This window comes from Sus scrofa, chromosome 6, assembly GCF_054392235.1.
Source record: "Sus scrofa isolate SSC_HxYL_T2T_F1_AM1 chromosome 6, Sscrofa_HxYL_maternal_Yorkshire_Landrace_v2.0, whole genome shotgun sequence".
NCBI classification, from domain to species: domain Eukaryota; kingdom Metazoa; phylum Chordata; class Mammalia; order Artiodactyla; family Suidae; genus Sus; species Sus scrofa.
The window spans coordinates 164,766,691-164,786,119 of NC_139388.1; the positions used below are offsets into that span (position 1 = coordinate 164,766,691).

General features: G+C 36.5%; 2 protein-coding genes across 3 annotated transcripts in view; both read left to right on the forward strand.

Annotated features, from left to right (window-relative positions):
- The window catches only part of RAB3B (RAB3B, member RAS oncogene family), a 580,278-nt gene that overhangs the window by 133,988 nt on the left and 426,861 nt on the right, over positions 1-19,429 (forward strand). The window lies entirely within an intron of this gene.
- The window catches only part of NRDC (nardilysin convertase), an 89,413-nt gene that overhangs the window by 29,813 nt on the left and 40,171 nt on the right, over positions 1-19,429 (forward strand). The window contains exons 2-8 of one of the 2 annotated variants that reach the window (XM_003482082.5): positions 2,929-3,256; positions 6,049-6,182; positions 7,196-7,265; positions 7,425-7,506; positions 8,873-9,026; positions 12,328-12,401; positions 19,251-19,346. In XM_003482082.5, the coding sequence (XP_003482130.1) occupies positions 2,929-3,256; positions 6,049-6,182; positions 7,196-7,265; positions 7,425-7,506; positions 8,873-9,026; positions 12,328-12,401; positions 19,251-19,346 (938 nt within the window). The remainder of the gene's footprint in view (positions 1-2,928; positions 3,257-6,048; positions 6,183-7,195; positions 7,266-7,424; positions 7,507-8,872; positions 9,027-12,327; positions 12,402-19,250; positions 19,347-19,429) is intronic. The other variant, XM_003127978.7, reaches the window with a different exon arrangement.

A 19,429-nucleotide genomic window follows, 5' to 3' on the forward strand; every position in this document is an offset into this window, starting at 1 on the left:
TGAACCGGTATCTTCATGGACACTATGTTGGGTTCTTAACCTGCTGAGCCACAGTGGGAACTCCAATAAATAAATTAATTAAAAAAAATTAATGGCCATGTCCATGGCATGTGGAAGTTCCCAGGCTGGTGATCGAATCTGAGTCACAGCTATGAGCCACACTGCAGCTTTAGCAGTGCTGTATTCTTTATCCCGCTGTGCTGGGCTGGGATCAAACCCACACCCCTGCAGTGACCTGAGCTACTGCAGTTGGATTCTTAACCCCCCATGTCACAGTAAGAGCTCCTATTTGTATTATTTTTAATATTTATCTTTCTCTGTCTGACTTACTTCACTCAGTATGATAATCTCTGTCTATCCATGTTGCTGCAAATGGCAACATTTCATTCTTTTTCTTTTTTTTTTTTTTTTTTTTTTTTGTCTTTTCTAGGGCCGCTCTGGAGGCATATGGAGGTTCCCAGGCTAGGGGTCTAATCGGAGCTATAGCCACTAGCCTACACTAGAGCCACAGCAACTCGGGATCTGAGCCATGTCTGCAACCTACACCACAGCTCACAGCATTGCTGGATCCTTAACCCACTGAGCAAGGCCAGGGATCAAACCTGCAACCTCATGGTTCCCAGTCGAATTCATTACCTGCTGCGCCACCATGGGAACTCCCAATATTTCATTCTTTTTATGGCTGAGTAATATTCCACTGTGTGTCTGTGTGTGTAACATCTTCTTTATCCATTCATCTGTGATGGACACTTAAGTTACTTCCATGTCTTGGCTATTGTAAATAGTGCTGCTGTGAGCATTGTAGTGCATGTATCTTTTCAAATTAGAATTTTCATCTTTTCTGGGTATGTGCCCAAGAGTGGGGTTGCTGGATCATATGGTAGTTCTACTTTTAGTTTTCTGAGGCACATCCATACTGTTTTCCGTAGTGGCTACACCAATTTACATTCCCACCAACGGTGTAGGAGGGTTCCCCTTTCTTCACACCCTTTCCAGCATTTATTATTTGTAGACTTTTTGATGATAGCTATTCTAACTGGTGTAAGGTGACACTTTATTGTAGTTTTGATTTATGTTTCTTTAATAATTAGTGACTTTTTTGTTGAACATCTTTTCATGTGCCTGGTGGCCATCTGTATGTCTTCTTTGGAGAAACATCTATTTAACTCTTCTGCCCATTTTTCTATTGGGTTGTTGTTTGTTTGTTTTCTTTTTAGGTCCACAAGTTCCCAGGGCTAGAGGTCAAATCAGAGCTGCAGCTGCCGGCTTACACCACAGCCACATCAATGCCAGATCTGAGCGGTGTCTGCAACCTACAATGCAGCTCATGGCAACGCTGGATCCTCAACCCACTGAGTGGGGCCAGGAATCAAACCAGCATCCTCATAGATACTGGTTGGGTTCATAACTTGCTGAGCCACAGCAGGAACTCCCTGTTTGTTTTGTTGTTGTTGTTGTTGTTGTTTTGATACTGACTTGTATGAGCTGTTTGTACATTTGAAATTTAACCCCTTGTTGGTTGCATTAATTGCAAGTATTTTCTCCCAGTCCACAGGTTGTCTTTTTGTGGTGTTTGTGGTTTCCTGTTCTAACATTTTCTAAGTCTGTTGTGATTTTATTCTCAAAAAAACCAAAACAAAAAATCACTATGAATGTGATTTTTAAATGTGATTTTTGATATGGAAGTGAGATAAATCCATGAGTTTAGTCTTCCGTCTGGATCCATAGGCTCCTTCTGTTTCCTTTGTTTGCATGTTATTTTTTCATCTTCAATGCTCAAGTTAATTGCACCCTATCTCAGAGAGGCCTTCCCTGACAGCTTCCTTCTTTCTGACTTTCTGTGTTTATGTCTTCTGCTCTGTATTATACTGGCTTTCTTGTATTGAGTGCCTGAGGATGAGGAATGTGGTTTTATCCTTTTTACCTTTGATACACTAAAGGCTGCTAAGTAAATGCTTATTGACTAACACATCAAAGAATGAGTATAAATACAAGAAGTTTGTAGTAGGTACCCAGCCATCATACTGCCAGAACGGTTTTACTAATTAGGATAATCATCTTCCTGCAGGGCTACCAGTCTGTGGGATATGCTTTCTTAGAGATGTAGTCATTTTCTTAGTCTGTAAAAGCAGTTTTGGGGAGTTCCGCAGTCCTCTAGTGGTTAGGAGTTGGCAGTTTCATCACTGTGGCTACAGTTCAATCACTGGTCTGTGAACTGAGATCTGCATTGAGCCACTGCACATTGCAGCCAATAAGTAAGTAAGTAAATAAATAAATAAAAGCAGCTTTGGAGACTGGTATAAAATGTCAAATACATTGTACTAGAAGAGACTGACAAAAATCATCATAAAAATAAGATTGGCAGAGTTTAAATATGATGAGATTTTGTTCTAATATTTAAGCTGATATGACTGCTCTATGTATTGAACAATATGCTTCTTTTAGGTTAAGTCTTCTGGTATGGTAGAATGTTTATTAAGTGCTTACAAATAAAAAGTAATGGAGGCTGAGTGGTAGGTTTGTTGGTTATGTTTAACTTCTAAAATACAGTTTTTGCATAGGTAAATATATTTTCATAGTTTAGAATTAAAAATACAGAGTATATTCCCTGTGTATAGAAGATACAAACAGGAAAGTGTCTCTCTCATCTTTCTCTGTAGATATTGAAACTGACAAGCTTTTGAAGTTCTCTTCCCTAGGGTCAGCCAGTTTTTATTAGTTTAAAAATAGTGTTGGTTGTGTATGTGTGTATATTTGGATTTTTTAAAAAGTTGTATGGTAGTTGATTTACAAGGTTGTGGTGATTTCTGCTGTACAATAAGTCAGGATTTTTTTTTTTTTTTAATTCTGCTATGCTGATCACTTGTGTTGGTGTAGTATAATGAATAGTTGACAAACCAGAACAACATGTGTTTTGTTTTGTTTTAGATACATCAAATTACGAAATGGTTTGCAGGCACTTTTGATTTCAGACCTAAGTAATATGGAAGGCAAAATGGGTGATGCAACAGATGATGAAGAGGAAGAAGAGGAGGAAGAAGAAGATGACAATGACGACGACGACGATGATGATGATGATGAAGATTCTGGAGCAGAAATAGAGGATGATGATGAAGAGGGTTTTGATGACGAAGATGAGTTTGATGATGATGATGATGATGAACATGATGATGATGATGATCTGGATACTGAGGATAATGAATTGGAAGAATTAGAAGAGCGGGCAGAAGCTAGAAAGAAAACCACCGAAAAACAGGTGTGAATCATGTCTGCTATATCTTTTTCTAATCTAGGAATCCTTGGGATAAGTTGTAAGCTTATATTTTAACTCTTAATGGCAAAAAGGAAGTATATATCTATCTTTTGGTCTTCATTAAGGGTATTCTTTATAAAGATTACATTTTAAAAAACATTTTTTTCTCTAATTATAGAAGTGATAAATGCTTATTATAGAAACTAATAAAAAATAAACAGAGATATAAAAATCGCCCATAACCCTAACTCTCAGAGATAATCACTTGTAGTGTTTGAATTTATGTTTATTTGTATACATTATATGTTTCATAAACAAATGCCTGGAGGCAAGGATCTGCATAATCCTTAGCCTAGGATAGAGGAATGAGAGGGTGTATTAAGATGCTGGAAAAAGCGGAAAAAAAAGAACAAGGCTAGTGTAGAATCCTCATCTAGGCCTTTGGGTCTAAGAGTCCTTTTATATGGGTAATTTCTATCTAGATAATTGAATGTGATTTATCTCTTTTTTATGGGAAAGCACCAAGGTCTGAATAAATAATAAGTAAATTGGAAGAATTGAAATTAAAATGGAGAGTTGAGCTTAGTGAAGTATATAATAACAGTTTATAAATAGATAAATAGGCTTGAAAGAAGTATTTTCTTCTCTGGATATTTTTTGAAAAAATGCCATTTTGCATAAGGAAGTACCAACATTGGTGGATGCTATTCTGGAGCCATTGTCGTGGAATTGATCAGTAAATGTTTGTTAATGTTAGGACCTTGAATTTGATAATATATTCAACATGGTACAGTCCTTAAAAAAATGAATTTAAGTCCAGATTACTACCACTAAAATCTAAATGGCAAATGTATAATGCCATAAAGTCAGCTCTCAAAGTGTGAAGATGTGAGATATAAGTAGTAGATAAATCTCAGATAAATCCTTTGTTAGGTACTCTTCCTGGAAAAAATTATTTTTTTGAAGAAAGTTGTCCCAGTTCTTTCGCTGAATTGTTGTGGGGATTGAGTCATGTTTTAAAGAAGCGATTTGCATGAGCAATGAGATCCTGCTGTATAGCACAGGGAACTATAATCACTTGTGATGGAACATGATGGAGGATTATGTGAGAAAAAGAATGAATATATACACTGAGGTTGTGGGTTTGATCCCTGGCCTTGCTCAGTGGGTTAAGATTCTGGCATTGCCATGAGCTGTGGTGTAGGTCACAGACGTGGCTGGGATCTGGCATTTCTGTGTCTGTGGCGTAGGCCAGTAGCTGTAGCTCCAGTTCAACCCCTAGCCTGGGAACCTCCATATGCCATAGGTGCGGCCCTAAAAAAAGCAAAATAATAATAATAATAAATAAATAAAGATGCTCTTTGCAGAAGTTCCCTTGTGGCACCCTGGCTGAGATTGGGCATTGCCGTGGCTGTGGCACAGGCTACAACTGCAGCTTGTGTTCGCTTCCTGGTCCAGGAACTTATACATGCTGTAGGTGCAGCCAAAAACAAAACAAAACAAAACATCCCTACAAACTTTGGGAAAAAAATGTATATATGTGCTGCTTGATAGTCTATACTAAAGTCTTCATAAATAAATCAAGAAATAGTAAATCCAGTTTTAATTTAAAATAGATCTCATAATTCCAAATAGAGTGGTACTAGAAGGGAAGAAATGATAAAAGTCAGAGTGGAAAGAACATTGACAGTCTGGAAACCTGAATTCTGATTCTGACTCTGTCCCTATCTTTCTGAATGATCTTGGCCTTTTCATTTTCTTGGTTTTTTTCCTCATTTCTAAAACAAGGGAATTAGATTACACACATTTCGAAGTCCATTTTAGCTCCAAGACTTAAAACTGTGTTATAACTTTATAACTGAATATTCTTTGTCTGTGGGTTGTCTGTCTGTTAGTAGCTTTTCCTGTGCTTTGGACTTGTTTATATCTTCTCTCAACTGATAAGCAAAACTCTAGGGTTAAATTAAAAGTTGTTTTGCCAGCCAATTTTATTGTCAATATATAATATCTTAGATTTATAGAGCGATTGTGAGCTCCTTTGACAAATGAAGTTGTGATTCTATTATTTGGGGTACCCCTTTTTATTTTGCTTAAGTACATCAAACTCTAAATGTTTACCTCTTCTAGGAGCAGCAAACTCAGATTCTAGTGATCATTTAAAAACTGGCTTAGATGCAGCCTTTCTTTTCTGAGAACTCAGTATATTTCCTCATATGATATTGATAGCTAATTTTCTGGATATTAGAAAGGAATGGAAGAACCTAATGTAGTTTGAAGAGGAGATCGAGTTGTTTTGTTTCAGGTGCAGTGTGTACACTAGTGAAAGGAAAGACCCCATGATCGTAATGATGGAAATGATTATATTCACTGAATGAATAAATACTTGCAAAAGGGAAATAAAGTAGATAGTTTAGATAAAGAGGTGGCTTAAGCTGTAGGGTTTTGAGTGGTTTTATGATTTTTTTTATTTGGAAATTGTGAACTGTATTTAAGATAAATACAAGAATTTATAAGGGAAGTGGGAAGAAAAATTTTTGAGGTTTTTGGAAAGTATTTATGTAATTAAGAAGTTAACTACTCTTTTAAGTCATCATTTTTATCTCCCTCCGTTTTCTTCCTTCTAAAATAAAGTTCTTGATCTGAAAGTTTTGATAAATTAACAAGATTAAATTTTAAGTATGATGTATGTTGAATTATGATTCATTCAGGGCTTTCTTAAATCATTTCTCAAGTATGAATATCTCAAGTATGAATTTCTTGGGTAGATAATTCTCAAGTATAAATTTCTTTTCTAGCAATTGCAGAGCCTGTTTTTGCTGTGGTCAAAGCTGACTGATAGACTGTGGTTTAAGTCAACTTATACAAAAATGTCTTCAACCCTGCTGGTCGAGACAAGAAATCTTTATGGGGTAGTTGGAGCTGAAAGCAGGTTAGGCATCTATTAAACATCACAGAACAGGTTAGACTGTGGTTTGAAGAAGTGGCTATTCCCTCATGTTTTAACTGAGTTTATGTGCCTGAGTCTTCAAAATAGGATAAGCGAGGCTGTTTGGTTCTTCCAAAAACATACTCTTTTTTTCCCCCTGGCACATGGTTAGACTTTAAATCAGGTGCACACTGTTATTTAAAAGCCCTGAGACAGCATAACCATTTATCAAAAACTATGTCAGAGTTCCCTTGTAGCTAAGGATCTGGTGTTGTCACTGTAGTGGCTTGGGTTACTGCTGTGGCACAGGTTTCATCCCTAGCCTGGGAACTTCCATATGCTGTGAACTTGGCCAAACAAACTGAAAGTCTGTGTCATCAAATGTGTTAGCCTTTTAAAATTGACATTTGTAAAATTTGGGAAAGTTAATCAACTTTCTATCCTCAAAGGATTCAAATTGACTATTTTTGTCTCCTTTTTTGTGTCCTTTAACTTACAATGGTAATAATAGTATGCCCTGATCATTTTAAATGCAGAATTTGGTGTACCTCCTAACCATCTATTTTGTCGGAAGCTGACTTTCCCAAGGTATTGGGAAACTATCAACAAATAAGTAATATATCCCATTTATTTTCAATAAGAAGTGAAGAACTAAAAAGCCTCTTTAAAGTTTAGTTTTTTAAATAGTTACAATTTTTCTTTTTTAATCATTTATCATCTTTGTTAGATGTTTTCCTAACTTGTTATTTTATGCCGTTTTAATAAAAACAAGATTTCCTGAGTTACTTGTTGAGAATTTTCCCGTCTAGTAACTGAATTCTGAACACAGAGCCTTTCGTTGCTTAGGGATCTTTAGAGAGCATCTACTCAGATATATTACTTCTGCAGATTTCCAAAATCTGATAAATCAGGAAACAGACTTGGTTCAGAACTCTGAAATGCTGACATGGAATGATACTTGCGTGGGCCGGTCAGTCCCCCTTTGCTTTTCTGTCTGTTTCTGCTTTTTCCCTTAGGTCTGTACCTGTTCAGCATTTGGCAGGATGGCGAGAGGAGGAGCAGCAGGGTGAAACTGACACAGTTCTGGTGAGTTTCACTTTGCTGCTCCTCCTGATTCTCAGGGAAAGAATTTTGTTACCTTCTATTGGAAAACATCCACCACCTCCAAGTGAATCCTTAAGCTGCGATGACAATATTATTCCTTTAGGATTGACTCACTATTTGTATGTGTTCTACTCACTCCAGTCTGCAGCGGCTCTTTGTGTTGGAGTTGGGAGTTTTGCTGATCCGGATGACCTGCCAGGGCTGGCACACTTTTTGGAGCACAGTAAGATCTTTGTAAAATATCATTCCTGGGTGTGTTTTTTCCTCTAAATTTGTATGGATTATTTCAAAGATAAGTAACTGGTTTAGTAGAATTATGATGTGTTTAATCTGAGAAAAGCTGGGGAGTTCCCATTGTGGCACATCGGAAACGAATCCGACTAGGAACCATGAGGTTGCGGGTTTGATCCCTGGCCTTGCTTGGTGGGTTAAGGATCCAGCGTTGCCGTGAGCTGTGGTGTAGGTCACAGACGTGGCTCGGATCTGGCGTTGTTGTCGCTGTGATGTAGGCCAGCAGCTACAGCTCTGATTTGACCCCTAGCCTGGGAACCTCCATGTGCACGGGTGTGGCCCTAAAAAGACAAAAGGGAAAAAAAAAGAGCAAAGCTTAGAAAAAAATCTTTATGAATAGTCATAGGGGAGGACTTAATTTTAATCTCCTTGAGTGTACTTGTTTAAGGATTGGAGTGAAACCACTTAAAAAACTATTTTAAAATGGTAGGTTTTATTATTCACGTATGTTAAAGCCAACAAATCAGGAGAAAATTGCTAATCTCTAGGTTTAGGCTGTAGCCTTGGGAAGGGGGGGCAGTCTTTTCCAGGGTTGGCAAAGCCTCAAGATGTCAAAGCATCAGAAATACAGAAAATAAAAAGGCATGATTAATATCAAAACAAAGCAAAATCTTCAGTTTAATTATGAATGTTCCTAAGTAAAACCTATATGGATGCACAGTTAGAAATCCTTAAATCTTGAATTATTCCTTTTTTGGTATCCTGATTTTCTAAGCTCTTTGAGGATAAACTTCTCAACCTTATGAGTTTTTAATAGCAGAAATCATATATATATATATATGTTTACATTTTAACCTTTTTTATAAATTGTGTATTTCTTTCATTAAAAATAAAATATTTTTTGAGTATAAAAGTAATATAATTTTATGGAAAATTACAAAAACAGAAGTGTAATGGAGCAAGTAAGTATAAACCAGGGAATTCCCGTTGTGGCCCAGCAGGTTAAGAACCTGACAAGTATCCATGCAGATGCAGGTTTGATCCTTGGCCTTGCTCAGTGGGTTAAGGATCCAGCATTGCTGCAAGCTGAGGCATAGGTCACAGACGCAGCTTGGATCTGGCATTGCTGTGGCTGTGGCGTAGGCTGGCAGCTGCACCTCTTATTCAACCCCATATGCTGCAGGTGTGGCCTTAGGGAGAGAGAAAGTAAGTATTGTCCAGATGTAACCATTGTTCATGTGTTGGCATATATTCTTCCTTTTTTTTTTTTTTTTTTGCATTTGTTGAAATTTCGTCTTTTTAAATAAAAGCATTGTCTCTATCTTTGTGTTCTGTGACTTTGTGTTCTTTCCACTTAGTGGTGTTCATGGGTAGCTTGAAATATCCGGATGAGAATGGGTTTGATGCCTTCTTGAAGAAACATGGAGGTAGTGATAATGCGTCTACTGATTGTGAACGTACAGTCTTTCAGTTTGATGTCCAGAGGAAGTACTTCAAAGAAGCCCTGGATAGGTAACTAACTCAAAATGTAATTTTATTTTGATTATCTAATGCTACCTTATAATTAGAGGCTTTTTCTTATAGAGGTTCTCTGATTCTGTAGAATTGTCACAATGCTTTATTTGGAGACAAGAACAAACTATAAATACACCTTGGCACTTGTTCTATAATATTTAGTCTCTGTATTAAAATTAAACTGAAGCCCCCCCCCCCTTTTTTTTTTTTTTTTTTTTTTGTCTTTTTGCCATTTCTTGGGCCGCTCCCGTGGCATATGGAAGTTCCCAGGCTAGGGGTCTAATCGGAGCTGATACACCAGGGCCACAGCAACGCTGGATCCAAGCCGCGTCTGCAACCTACACCACAGCTCACGGCAACGCCAGATCATTACCCACTGAGCAAGGGCAGGGATTGAACCCGCAACCTCATGGTTCCTAGTCGGATTTGTTAACCACTGCACCACGATGGGAACTCCCTGAAGCCCTTTTAAACACCTTTTGAGTATTATAAATATTGTAGTCTCTAGTGACTCATAATTGCAGTTGTTGTTGTTTTTTATAATTTTGTAGAAAATGTGGAAAATCAGAGAAGAAAAAAGAGATAAGATTGCTCCCAATTTTCTAATCTAGGGTTAACCATGATTGATATTTTGGAATATAGCCATCTATATTTGTAATATATATGGGATAAGCTTGTTTGTATCTTTCATATTTTTAACAAGATATGTATTTTTTATGTATGATTTTATATAATCTATAAAATATGATCTTAACTGATTATATATGATTCATATTATATAGAAGTACCATAATCTGTTTAGCCAGTCACATATTACTGGACCGTTGAATTATTTCCAGTTTTCTAGTAATAGATTAGTGATAACTCTACTAATCTTTGTGTATATCCTTAACTATTTCTTTTAGTTAAGTTCTAAGGATGAAATTGCTGGGTATATTTGCATGAATGTCTTAAAGCCTTTTTTTTTAAAGCTTTTGGTACTGCAAAATTGTCTTCTAGAAAGTTTATGTCAGTGCATTAATAGAGCTTTGATATCACACGGTTGTAGACCAAAGCCTATACTAGAAAAAAGGAGTCGCTTTATACCAAATTCTAGATAAATGTAAGATTGAAATATGAAAAAGAAAAATCTTGGAGTTCTCTTGTGGCGCAGTGGGTTATGGATCTGATATCGTCACTGCAACAGCATGGGTTGCTGCTGTGGTGTGAGTTTAATTCCTGGCGCCGGAACTTCCACATGCTGTGGGCATGGCAAAAAAAAAGGAAAGAAAAATACTAACTTTGACCAGTATACTATAAGTCCTGAGGGCAGAGGTTTTGGTCCATTTTTTTTATTGATATATCTCCCATATCAAAAATTTGGCAGCTACTTGGTATTTCTTGAATGAATTAATAGAAAAACACCCCATAAAGTAAAAACACAGTGGCAAAAAAATTCTCAAAACATGACAAAAGTCCAGTTTTCTTAAAGAAATCATCTTATCCCTTAAGAGAGTAATTTAACCCTGAGAAATCTTTCAGGTAAATTCCTTTAAGTTGAAAGCATATGCCATTATTTTCAAGAATAAATATTTATGTGTTTTTTGTTTCTTTTTTTTTTTTTTTTTTTTTTTACCTTCATCCTCATAGATACTAGTCAGATTCGGCTCCACTGTGCCACAACAGGAACTCCCTGTTTGTTTTTGAAAACTCAGTGAATTTTATAATATTTGTAGTTGTACAACCATCATCATAATCCAATTTTACAACATTTCCATCCCAAACCTCCAGCCTATCCCTCACTACCCCAACCTGTCTCTTTCGGTAACCATAAGTTTTTCAAAGTCTTTGAGTCGTTTTCTGTTCTGCAAAGAAGTTCATTGTATCCTTTTTTAAGACTTGACATGTAAGTGATAGCATATAATGCTTGTTTCTGACTGACTAACTTCATTTAGCATGATAATTTCTAGATCCATCATTGTTGCTGCAAATGCCATTATTTAGTTCCTTTTTATGGCTAATGCTGCATTATGTACGTCACTCATCTTCTTAATCTATTCATCGGTCCGTGGACATTTAGGTTGTTTCCATGACTTTTGGGAATAATGCTGCTATGAACACAGAGATGCATGTATCTTTTTGTATTGTAGTTTTGTCCGAATATATGCCCAGGAGTGGACTTGCTGGATCAAATAGTAGTTCTACATTTAGTTTTCTGAGAAACCTCCATACCATTTTCCATAGTGGTTGTACCAATTTACATTCCCACCAGCAGTGTAGGAGAGTTCCTTTATTCCCACACCCTCTCCAGCATTTATTGTTTATAGACTTTTTGATGATGGCCATTCTGGCTGGTGTAAGGTGATACCTCATAGTAGTTTTGATTTGCATTTCTCTAATAACGAGTGATGTTGAACATCTTTTCATGTGTCTTTTGGCCATGTGTATGTTGTCTTGGGAGAATTGCTTTTTTAGATCTTCTGCCCATTCTTTGATGGGGTTGCTTGTTTATTTTTTAGAGCTGCACCCATAGCATATGGAAGTTCCCAGGCTAGGGGTCAAATTGGAGCTGTAGCCAATGGCCTACACACAGCCACAGCCACAGCCACAGCCATGCCAGATCCGAGCCATGTCTGTGACCTACACCACAGCTCAAGGCAATGCCGGATCCGTAACCCACTGAGTGAGGCCAGGGATTGAACCCGCAACCTCATGAAATTACGACAGTATTCATGATACTAACTCTGAGGCTAATGTGGGTGCTGGGTCCTTGCTGACAGTGGTCTTTCTTTTTTGCTTTTTAGGTCCACATCTGTGGCATATGGAAGTTCCCAGGCTAGGGGTCAGATCAGGGCTACAGCTGCCGACCTACGCCACAGCCATAGCAATGTGGGATCTGAGCCAAGTCTGTGACCTACACCACAACTCACAGCAACATCAGATCTTTAACTCACTGAGTGAGGCCAGGGAGTGAACCTGAATCCTCATGGATCCTAGTTGTGTTCTTTACTGATGAGCCACAACAGGAACTCCTTTTTTCTTTTTCTTTCTTTCTTTTTCTTGCTCTGAGTGCGGGCCATTTAGGTGTTTACTTTATAGTCTGTCCCTTTACTTTTCTGTATGGTGTCATATTTTATAATAGAGAAAAGGTAGTTTATAGACTTTAAAATCTAGAAATGCAGTGTATTTTTATGTTTTACATACACATGATTATGAACTAAATCTTCAACTAAGTAAAACTAATTAAAAAAATAGATGTTGACTGATGAAAAGCTTTTACTGAATAGTTTTTGTGTTTTTTTGTTTTTTTGTTTTTCAGATGGGCCCAGTTCTTCATCCATCCACTAATGATCAGAGATGCAATTGACAGAGAAGTTGAGGCTGTTGATAGTGGTAAGTGCTTTCTGTTTTACTACTTTTTCCTTCATTGATCCAGTTATTTAACACATTTATCATTCTTTATCACTCTTTATATCATATAGGTCTAAATTGAAATAGATACTTCATGTTTATTCCTGAAGCTATTAAATATCTAATTCAGTATATATTTGAAATAAATCAAAGGATGGTAGATTTTTTTATTTTTCAGCCTCTGTTTTTTGATGGTTTTACCACAGTGAGTGACCTTTTGCAGGATAAGAGCCTAATTCTTAAAGCTTATACTGGCTGTTAAAACTAAAAATTCACATACTCTTTTTGCATGAAGAGACATTTTCTGTGAGGTTCTATTTTAAGCACTATCCTGGTATTTAAATAGCTTATCCTTTGTTACCTTTGTGTGTCAGTGCTTTGTGGTTTGAATATCTATAGTTCCAAAAACAACTGTGATGTATATGTGGATGAAGAAACTAAACTGAGCAGGAAATGCATTTAATTTTACATTTTGATAGTTTTTCTTTGTGATTTAAAGAATGAAGACCATAAAGCTATATGTCCACATAGGGTGAGGATTCGTTATAGAGCTGTACTATAAATATTCCTTAATTACAGAGTACCACTAAATAGCACCACTGCACATTAACACTGTTCTTTATTTTAGCATTAGAAACATGTAATAGTAGACTTGGTGGGGAGGTACTTCCAGTTCATATAGATTGAGTTTGGCTTGCAACAACTGAAGAGGCCAGGCCTCTCTGCGTACTAGTTCCTCCTTTTGTAACATTTCCCCCCGTGGTTTGATTGAGTATCTAGTTTTGGTAATCATTTATTGCACTCACTAGACTGAGTAAACTTCCGATGGCTGGAGAGAACTATGTCTTGAGTCAGCAAATTGTGTTTCACTTATAGAAATGTCACTAACTTGTGGCCCTCAATTTATTTGTAAAAGAGGGTGGGATGGAGTTAGATGCCTCCTAGCTCTAGTAGCTACTTAGAATCAAGAATTTATTTTCTTCATTTTTGTTACTTGCTTTCTCTCCCATAGTGTCTGTTTTTTCATAGACTTAAGTAATTATTTGTTGAGTGCTTGAAAAACCAAAATAACTAAGGAAAACTTGGAGTTCCCATTGTGGCTCAGTGGTAACGAACCTGACTAGTATCCATGTGGGTTCGATCCCTGGCCCCACTCAGTTGGTTAAGAATCTGGCATTGCTGTGAGCTGTGGTGTAGGTCGCAGGTGCAGCAGCAGCTGCAGCTCTGATTCAACCTCTAGCCTGGGAACTTCCTTATGCTGTGGATTCGGCCCTAAAAAGACAAAAAACAAAACAAGCAAATACCCCGCCCAACCCCTGCCAAAACTGAAGAACACTAAGTGCCTTAAAACCTTCCCTACTTTTTGGGACCTAGGAAGTATACTGTGTCTTTAATTCTTTCAAGTCTAATTCTATTTTATAAGTTTAATTCAGAATGTATTTCGTTATAGTTTAAATATTATGAAGAAATATATATACACACATATATATGTGATATATGACATGTATACACGTACGTAAAGTATTTTTGGTTTCAAATGAACTTAAGCTAAAAGCTGTTTGTTTTTTGTTTGTTTTTGATGATAGGAGACCTAAATTGCAATTTGTGATCTGATACAAATAGCTAGGTATATATCATTAGTTACCTAACCTAAATATGAAGGATTTACTTGAGACTAAGGATATGGAAGAGGTCTTTATATTTTTACACATTGATAGATGTTGGTATTTATTGTGAACACAGCATAAATTTATCTTGGCTAAGACCACAACATATTTAATAGTTTTATATGTTAACACATATAATATGAAGACCATCAAGAGGTAATAGCTCTTGGCCAGGTCTAAGTTAGTATTATATTCACTCATCTTAGCTTTTCTTTTTCCAGAATTAGTATCTGCAAATAATAAATGAGATCCATTAACCAGTTTTGAAAACTCAATAATCAGATGTTATTTTCTTTTATTCAGATGTGATAGTCTTTATTCTATCATTCTCATCTCATTCCCATATTTTTAGTTGCCTGCACCCTTGGATGGCCTATTCAGTGTAAGAGGAGTTAAAAGGAAATTCAACTAGTAGATTCTATCCTAGTAGATTCATCTTTTTCCTTTTCCTTTATTTTTCTCCATCTGCTTATGGAAGAGATTCTTTTGTGAGTTTGTATTTATTACCTTGTTTTACCTTCATTACTTTATCACCATGCCCTGCATTGATGATCTATTTGTGTCCTAATCTTTCAATGGAATGGTTATACACATAAATGTATAAGCATTTATTTGCACAGTACAGGTAGGTCCGTTCATTATAGTTTTCTTGAATATATTTAATAACAAGCTTATACATCTCCACAGGTAGGTTTTAAAATTAACAAACTGAAGGATAAAAACCATATGATCCTCTCAATAGATGCAGAAAAAGCCTTTGACAAAATCCAACACTCATTTCCAATAAAAACCCTTCAGAAAGTGGGCATAACGGGAACCTACCTCAACATAATAAAGGCCATATACGACAAACCCACAGCTAACATCATTCTCAATGGTGAAAAGCTGAAAGAATTCCCACTGAGATCAGGAACAAGACAAGGATGTCCGCTCTTGCCACTACTCTTCAACATAGTTTTGGAAGTCCTAGCCACAGCAATCAGAGAAGTAAAAGAAATAAAAGGAATCCAAATTGGAAAGGAAGAAGTAAAACTATCCCTGTTAGCAGATGACACGATTCTATACCTAGAGAATCTTAAAGATTCTACCAGAAAACTGTTAGAGCTCATCCATGAATTTGGCAAAGTCGCAGGATACAAAATTAATACGCAGAAATCGACGGCATGTCTATACACTAACAATGAAAGATCAGAAAGAGAAATTAGGGAAGCAATCCCGTTTACCATCACATCCAAAAGAATAAAATACCTGTAAGTAAACCTGCCTAAAGAGTCAAAAGACCTGTACTCATAAGCCACTGATGAAAGAAATCAAAGATGACACAAACAGATGGAAAGACATACCATGTTCTTGGACTGGAAGTGTTAATATTATCAAAATGACTATACTACCTAAGGCAGTCTACAGATTCAATGCAATCCCTATCAAATTACCAAGGACATTTTTCACAGAACTCAAACAAAATATTTTAAAGTTTGTTTGGAAGCACAAAAGACCCACAATAGCCAAAGACATCCTGAAAAAGAAAAATGGAGCTGGAGGAATCAGGCTTCTGGACTTCAGACTATACTACAAAGCAACAATCATCAAAACCACATGGTACTGGCACAAAGACAGACATATAGATCAGTGGAACAGGATAGAAAGCCCAGAATTAAACCCACGCATCTACAGCCAGCTAATACGTGACAAAGGAGGCAAGAATATACAATGGAGAAAGGACAGCTTGTTCAATAAGTGGTGCTGGGAAAACTGGACAGCCACGTGGAAAAGAATGAAATTAGAACACTCCCTAACACCATACTCAAAAATAAACTCCAAATGGATTAAAGACCTAGACATGAGGTCAGACACTATCAAACTCTTAGAGGAAATCATAGGCCAAACACTCTCTGACATAAAAGACAGCAGCATCTTCTCAGATCCACCTCTCAGAGTATTGACAACAAAAACAAAAATAAACAAATGGGACCTAATCACACTTAAAAGTTTCTGCACAGCAAAAGAAACCCTAAACAACACAAAAAGACAATGCATGGAATGGGAGAAAATCTTTGCAAGTGAATCAACTGACAAGGGATTAATCTCCAACAAAATTTATAAACAACTTCTGCAGCTCCATACCAAAAAAAAACACAAAAAAACAAACAACCCCATCAAAAAATGGGCAAAAGATCTAAACAGGCAGTTCTCCAAAGAAGACATATGGATGGCCAAAAAACACATGAAAAGATGTTCAACATCACTCATTATTAGAGAAATGCAAATCAAAACCACTCTGAGGTACCACCTTACACCAGCCAGAATGGCCATCATCAAAAAGTCTACAAACAATAAGTGCTGAAGAGGGTGTGGAGAAAAAGGAACCCTATTGCACTGTTGGTGGGATTGTGAATTGGTGCAACCACTGTGGAAAGCAGTATGGAGGTTTCTCAGAAAACTAAACACAGAATTACCATTTGATCCAGCAATCCCACTCCTGGGCATCTATCCAGAGAAAACCGTGACTCGCAAAGACACATGTACTCCAATGTTCATTGCAGCACTCTTTTCAATAGCCAAGACATGGCAACAACCTAAATGTCCATCGACAGAGGAGTGGATTAAGAAGATGTGGTACATATACACAATGGAATATTACTCAGCCATTAAAAGAAATGAAATACCAGCATTTTTTGCAACATGGATGGCCCTAGAAACTATCATGCTGAGTGTAGTCAGCCATACAATGAGACACCAACATCAAATGCTTTCACTGACATGTGGAATCTGAAAAAAGGACAGACGGAACTTCTTTGCAGAACAGATGCTGACTCACAGACTTGAAAAACTTGTGGTCTCTGGAGGAGACAGTTTGGGGGATGGGGGGATGTGCTTGGGTTGTGGGATGGAAATCCTGTGAAATTGGATTGTGATGATCATTATACAACTACAGATGTGATAAATTCATTGAGTATAAAAAATGCGGTTAACTTATTGCTAAAAGAAGATCGTAAAGAAAAAAATCATTCTTAATAATTAGGTCTTTATTTTAATAATTGTTCATACTCCTACATAAGCATGTGTAATTGCCTACATAGAGTATTTTGGTAATTGAGGTTGAGGATATGGCTAAAGCCTTTTTTAATATAATCAAGTGGTTGAGTGTGTTTTCTTAAGTGTTCAGTATTTATACTCTCTTTATCTGTTGTGGGGGTTCTAAATCACTTTTTTAAAAAATATATATGTCTACTCCATTAGTTTCCTGTTTGTGCTATAACAAATTGCCGGAAACTCAGTGGCTTAAAATAACAGATTTATTTTCTTAAACTTCTGGAGGTTGAAAGCCTAAAAATATTTCTTCAGGGTTGCATTCCTTTTGGAGTTTCCAAGGGAGAATCTGTTTCCTTGCCTTTTTCACTTCCTAGATATCACCTGCTTTCCTTCTTGGACTTTCCTTGGCTTCTTGCACTATCATAAGAGCCATCTTAAGAATCTTCTTTCCAGAGTTCCCATCGTGGCGCAGCAGAAACGAATCTGACTAGAAACCATGAGTTTGTCGATCCAATCCCTGGCCTCAGTCAGTGCGTTAAGGATCCAGTGTTGCCGTGAGCTGTGGTGTAGGTTGAAGACGCGGCCTGGATCCTGCATTGCTGTGGCCCTGGTGTAGGCCTGGGAACCTCCATATGCTGCGGGTGCGGCCCTCAAAAGACAAAAAGACAAAAAGACAAAAAGACAAAAAAAAAAAAAAAAAAAAAAAAAGAATCTTCTTTCCTATCTGACCTCTACTTCTGTCTTTACATCTTCTGATTTCGATCCTCTTACCTCCCTCTTTTACATTGGGACCACCCAGATAATTCAGGAGAATCTCCCCTTCTCAAAATACTTAATTTAATAACACTGTGAAATTCCTTGTACCACGTAAGATAACACATTCACAGGTTTTGGAATTAGGATGTGGCCATCTTTGAGGCCATTATTCAGTCCATCACACTTAATAATGGAATTGTTTCTTCTGTGTTACAGCCATATCTTCATATTTTTTACAAAGATTTAAAAAATTAAAGCTATGTATATATTTATTGAAACTTTATTGAAGCTATGTATATATTTTTACAATGTATGTTTTCCAAAGTGTAAAAATTACAAATGCATATATATTTTTTACGGTCTCATCTTCAGTTTAGACTTCATGGGTTATAACTGAAATATTTTATCAAAGATACTTATACTTAATTCTGCTTCTTTCCATCCCTACGGTTACCACTTTAGTTTCTACTCTCTTTACCAAGTAGAGCAGTGATGGCTCCTAATCAGTTTTTTCTATCTACTTTTGCTTCCACATTTACAACTTTATAATGTCACTCTCCTTATTAAACATTTGCAATGCCTTGCCATTATTCCTATGATGATTAATAATAGCTAACATTTATTGAGCACTTATTATCTACTTTATTATGATTATTTATCACCTACGTTATCCTTATTTTGACATACAATGAAACTGAGGCTTAGACGGGCTTTTTCAAAAATTGTTTCTTCCTTTTCTCTTTAGCTTGATATCTTGCCTCTGCTTTGATTCTGAACTTTCTACATCCAGCAGCTAGTATGTAGTTGTTTGGTAAAAGGAATATATCTTATTTAATCCTTTTAAAAATCCTGCGAGCTAGATACTAGTAACTACTTATTAAAGATGTAGAAGTGGAATCAGGAAAGTAAGACACCTCTCTCAAGGTAGTACAGCTTAGTAAATGGCAGAATTTGGATTCTGGCCCAGATATTTCTGACTTCAAAGTGACTATTCTCACTAACACTTAATTACCAACATAGTTGGCTTTAGAGAAAATTTAAACAATATATATGACAAAGTTCTTAGATAGTATTTATTAGCACTTTTGTTAGTAAAACCTGGGATGCAGCTTCCCAGAATTTTAACCTTCAGATCATTAACTATCTGTTTCATTTGAAAATAAGGAAAAACCTCAGAAAGGTGAATTGACTATCCAGAGTTAAAAAAGAATGATAGAACTTGTCCTAGATCATTGAGTTCTCCACTTCAGTCTTAACTACACGATTCATAAAATTAATTTTTGCTATTTCCTTACTTTTAGTTATTTAAGCTTGAATTTTGAGATAATAACTCAAGATAATGAATTTATTAAAAGTGTTTCCTTAAAACTGACAGAATATCAACTTGCAAGACCCTCTGATGCAAACAGAAAGGAAATGTTGTTTGGAAGCCTTGCTAGACCTGGACATCCTATGGGAAAATTTTTTTGGGGTAAGATAATAAATACTCTATCTTATTTCATATTTTCTAGTAAAGGAAGATTGAGAGTATGAATAGTTTATAAAGATTGGAAA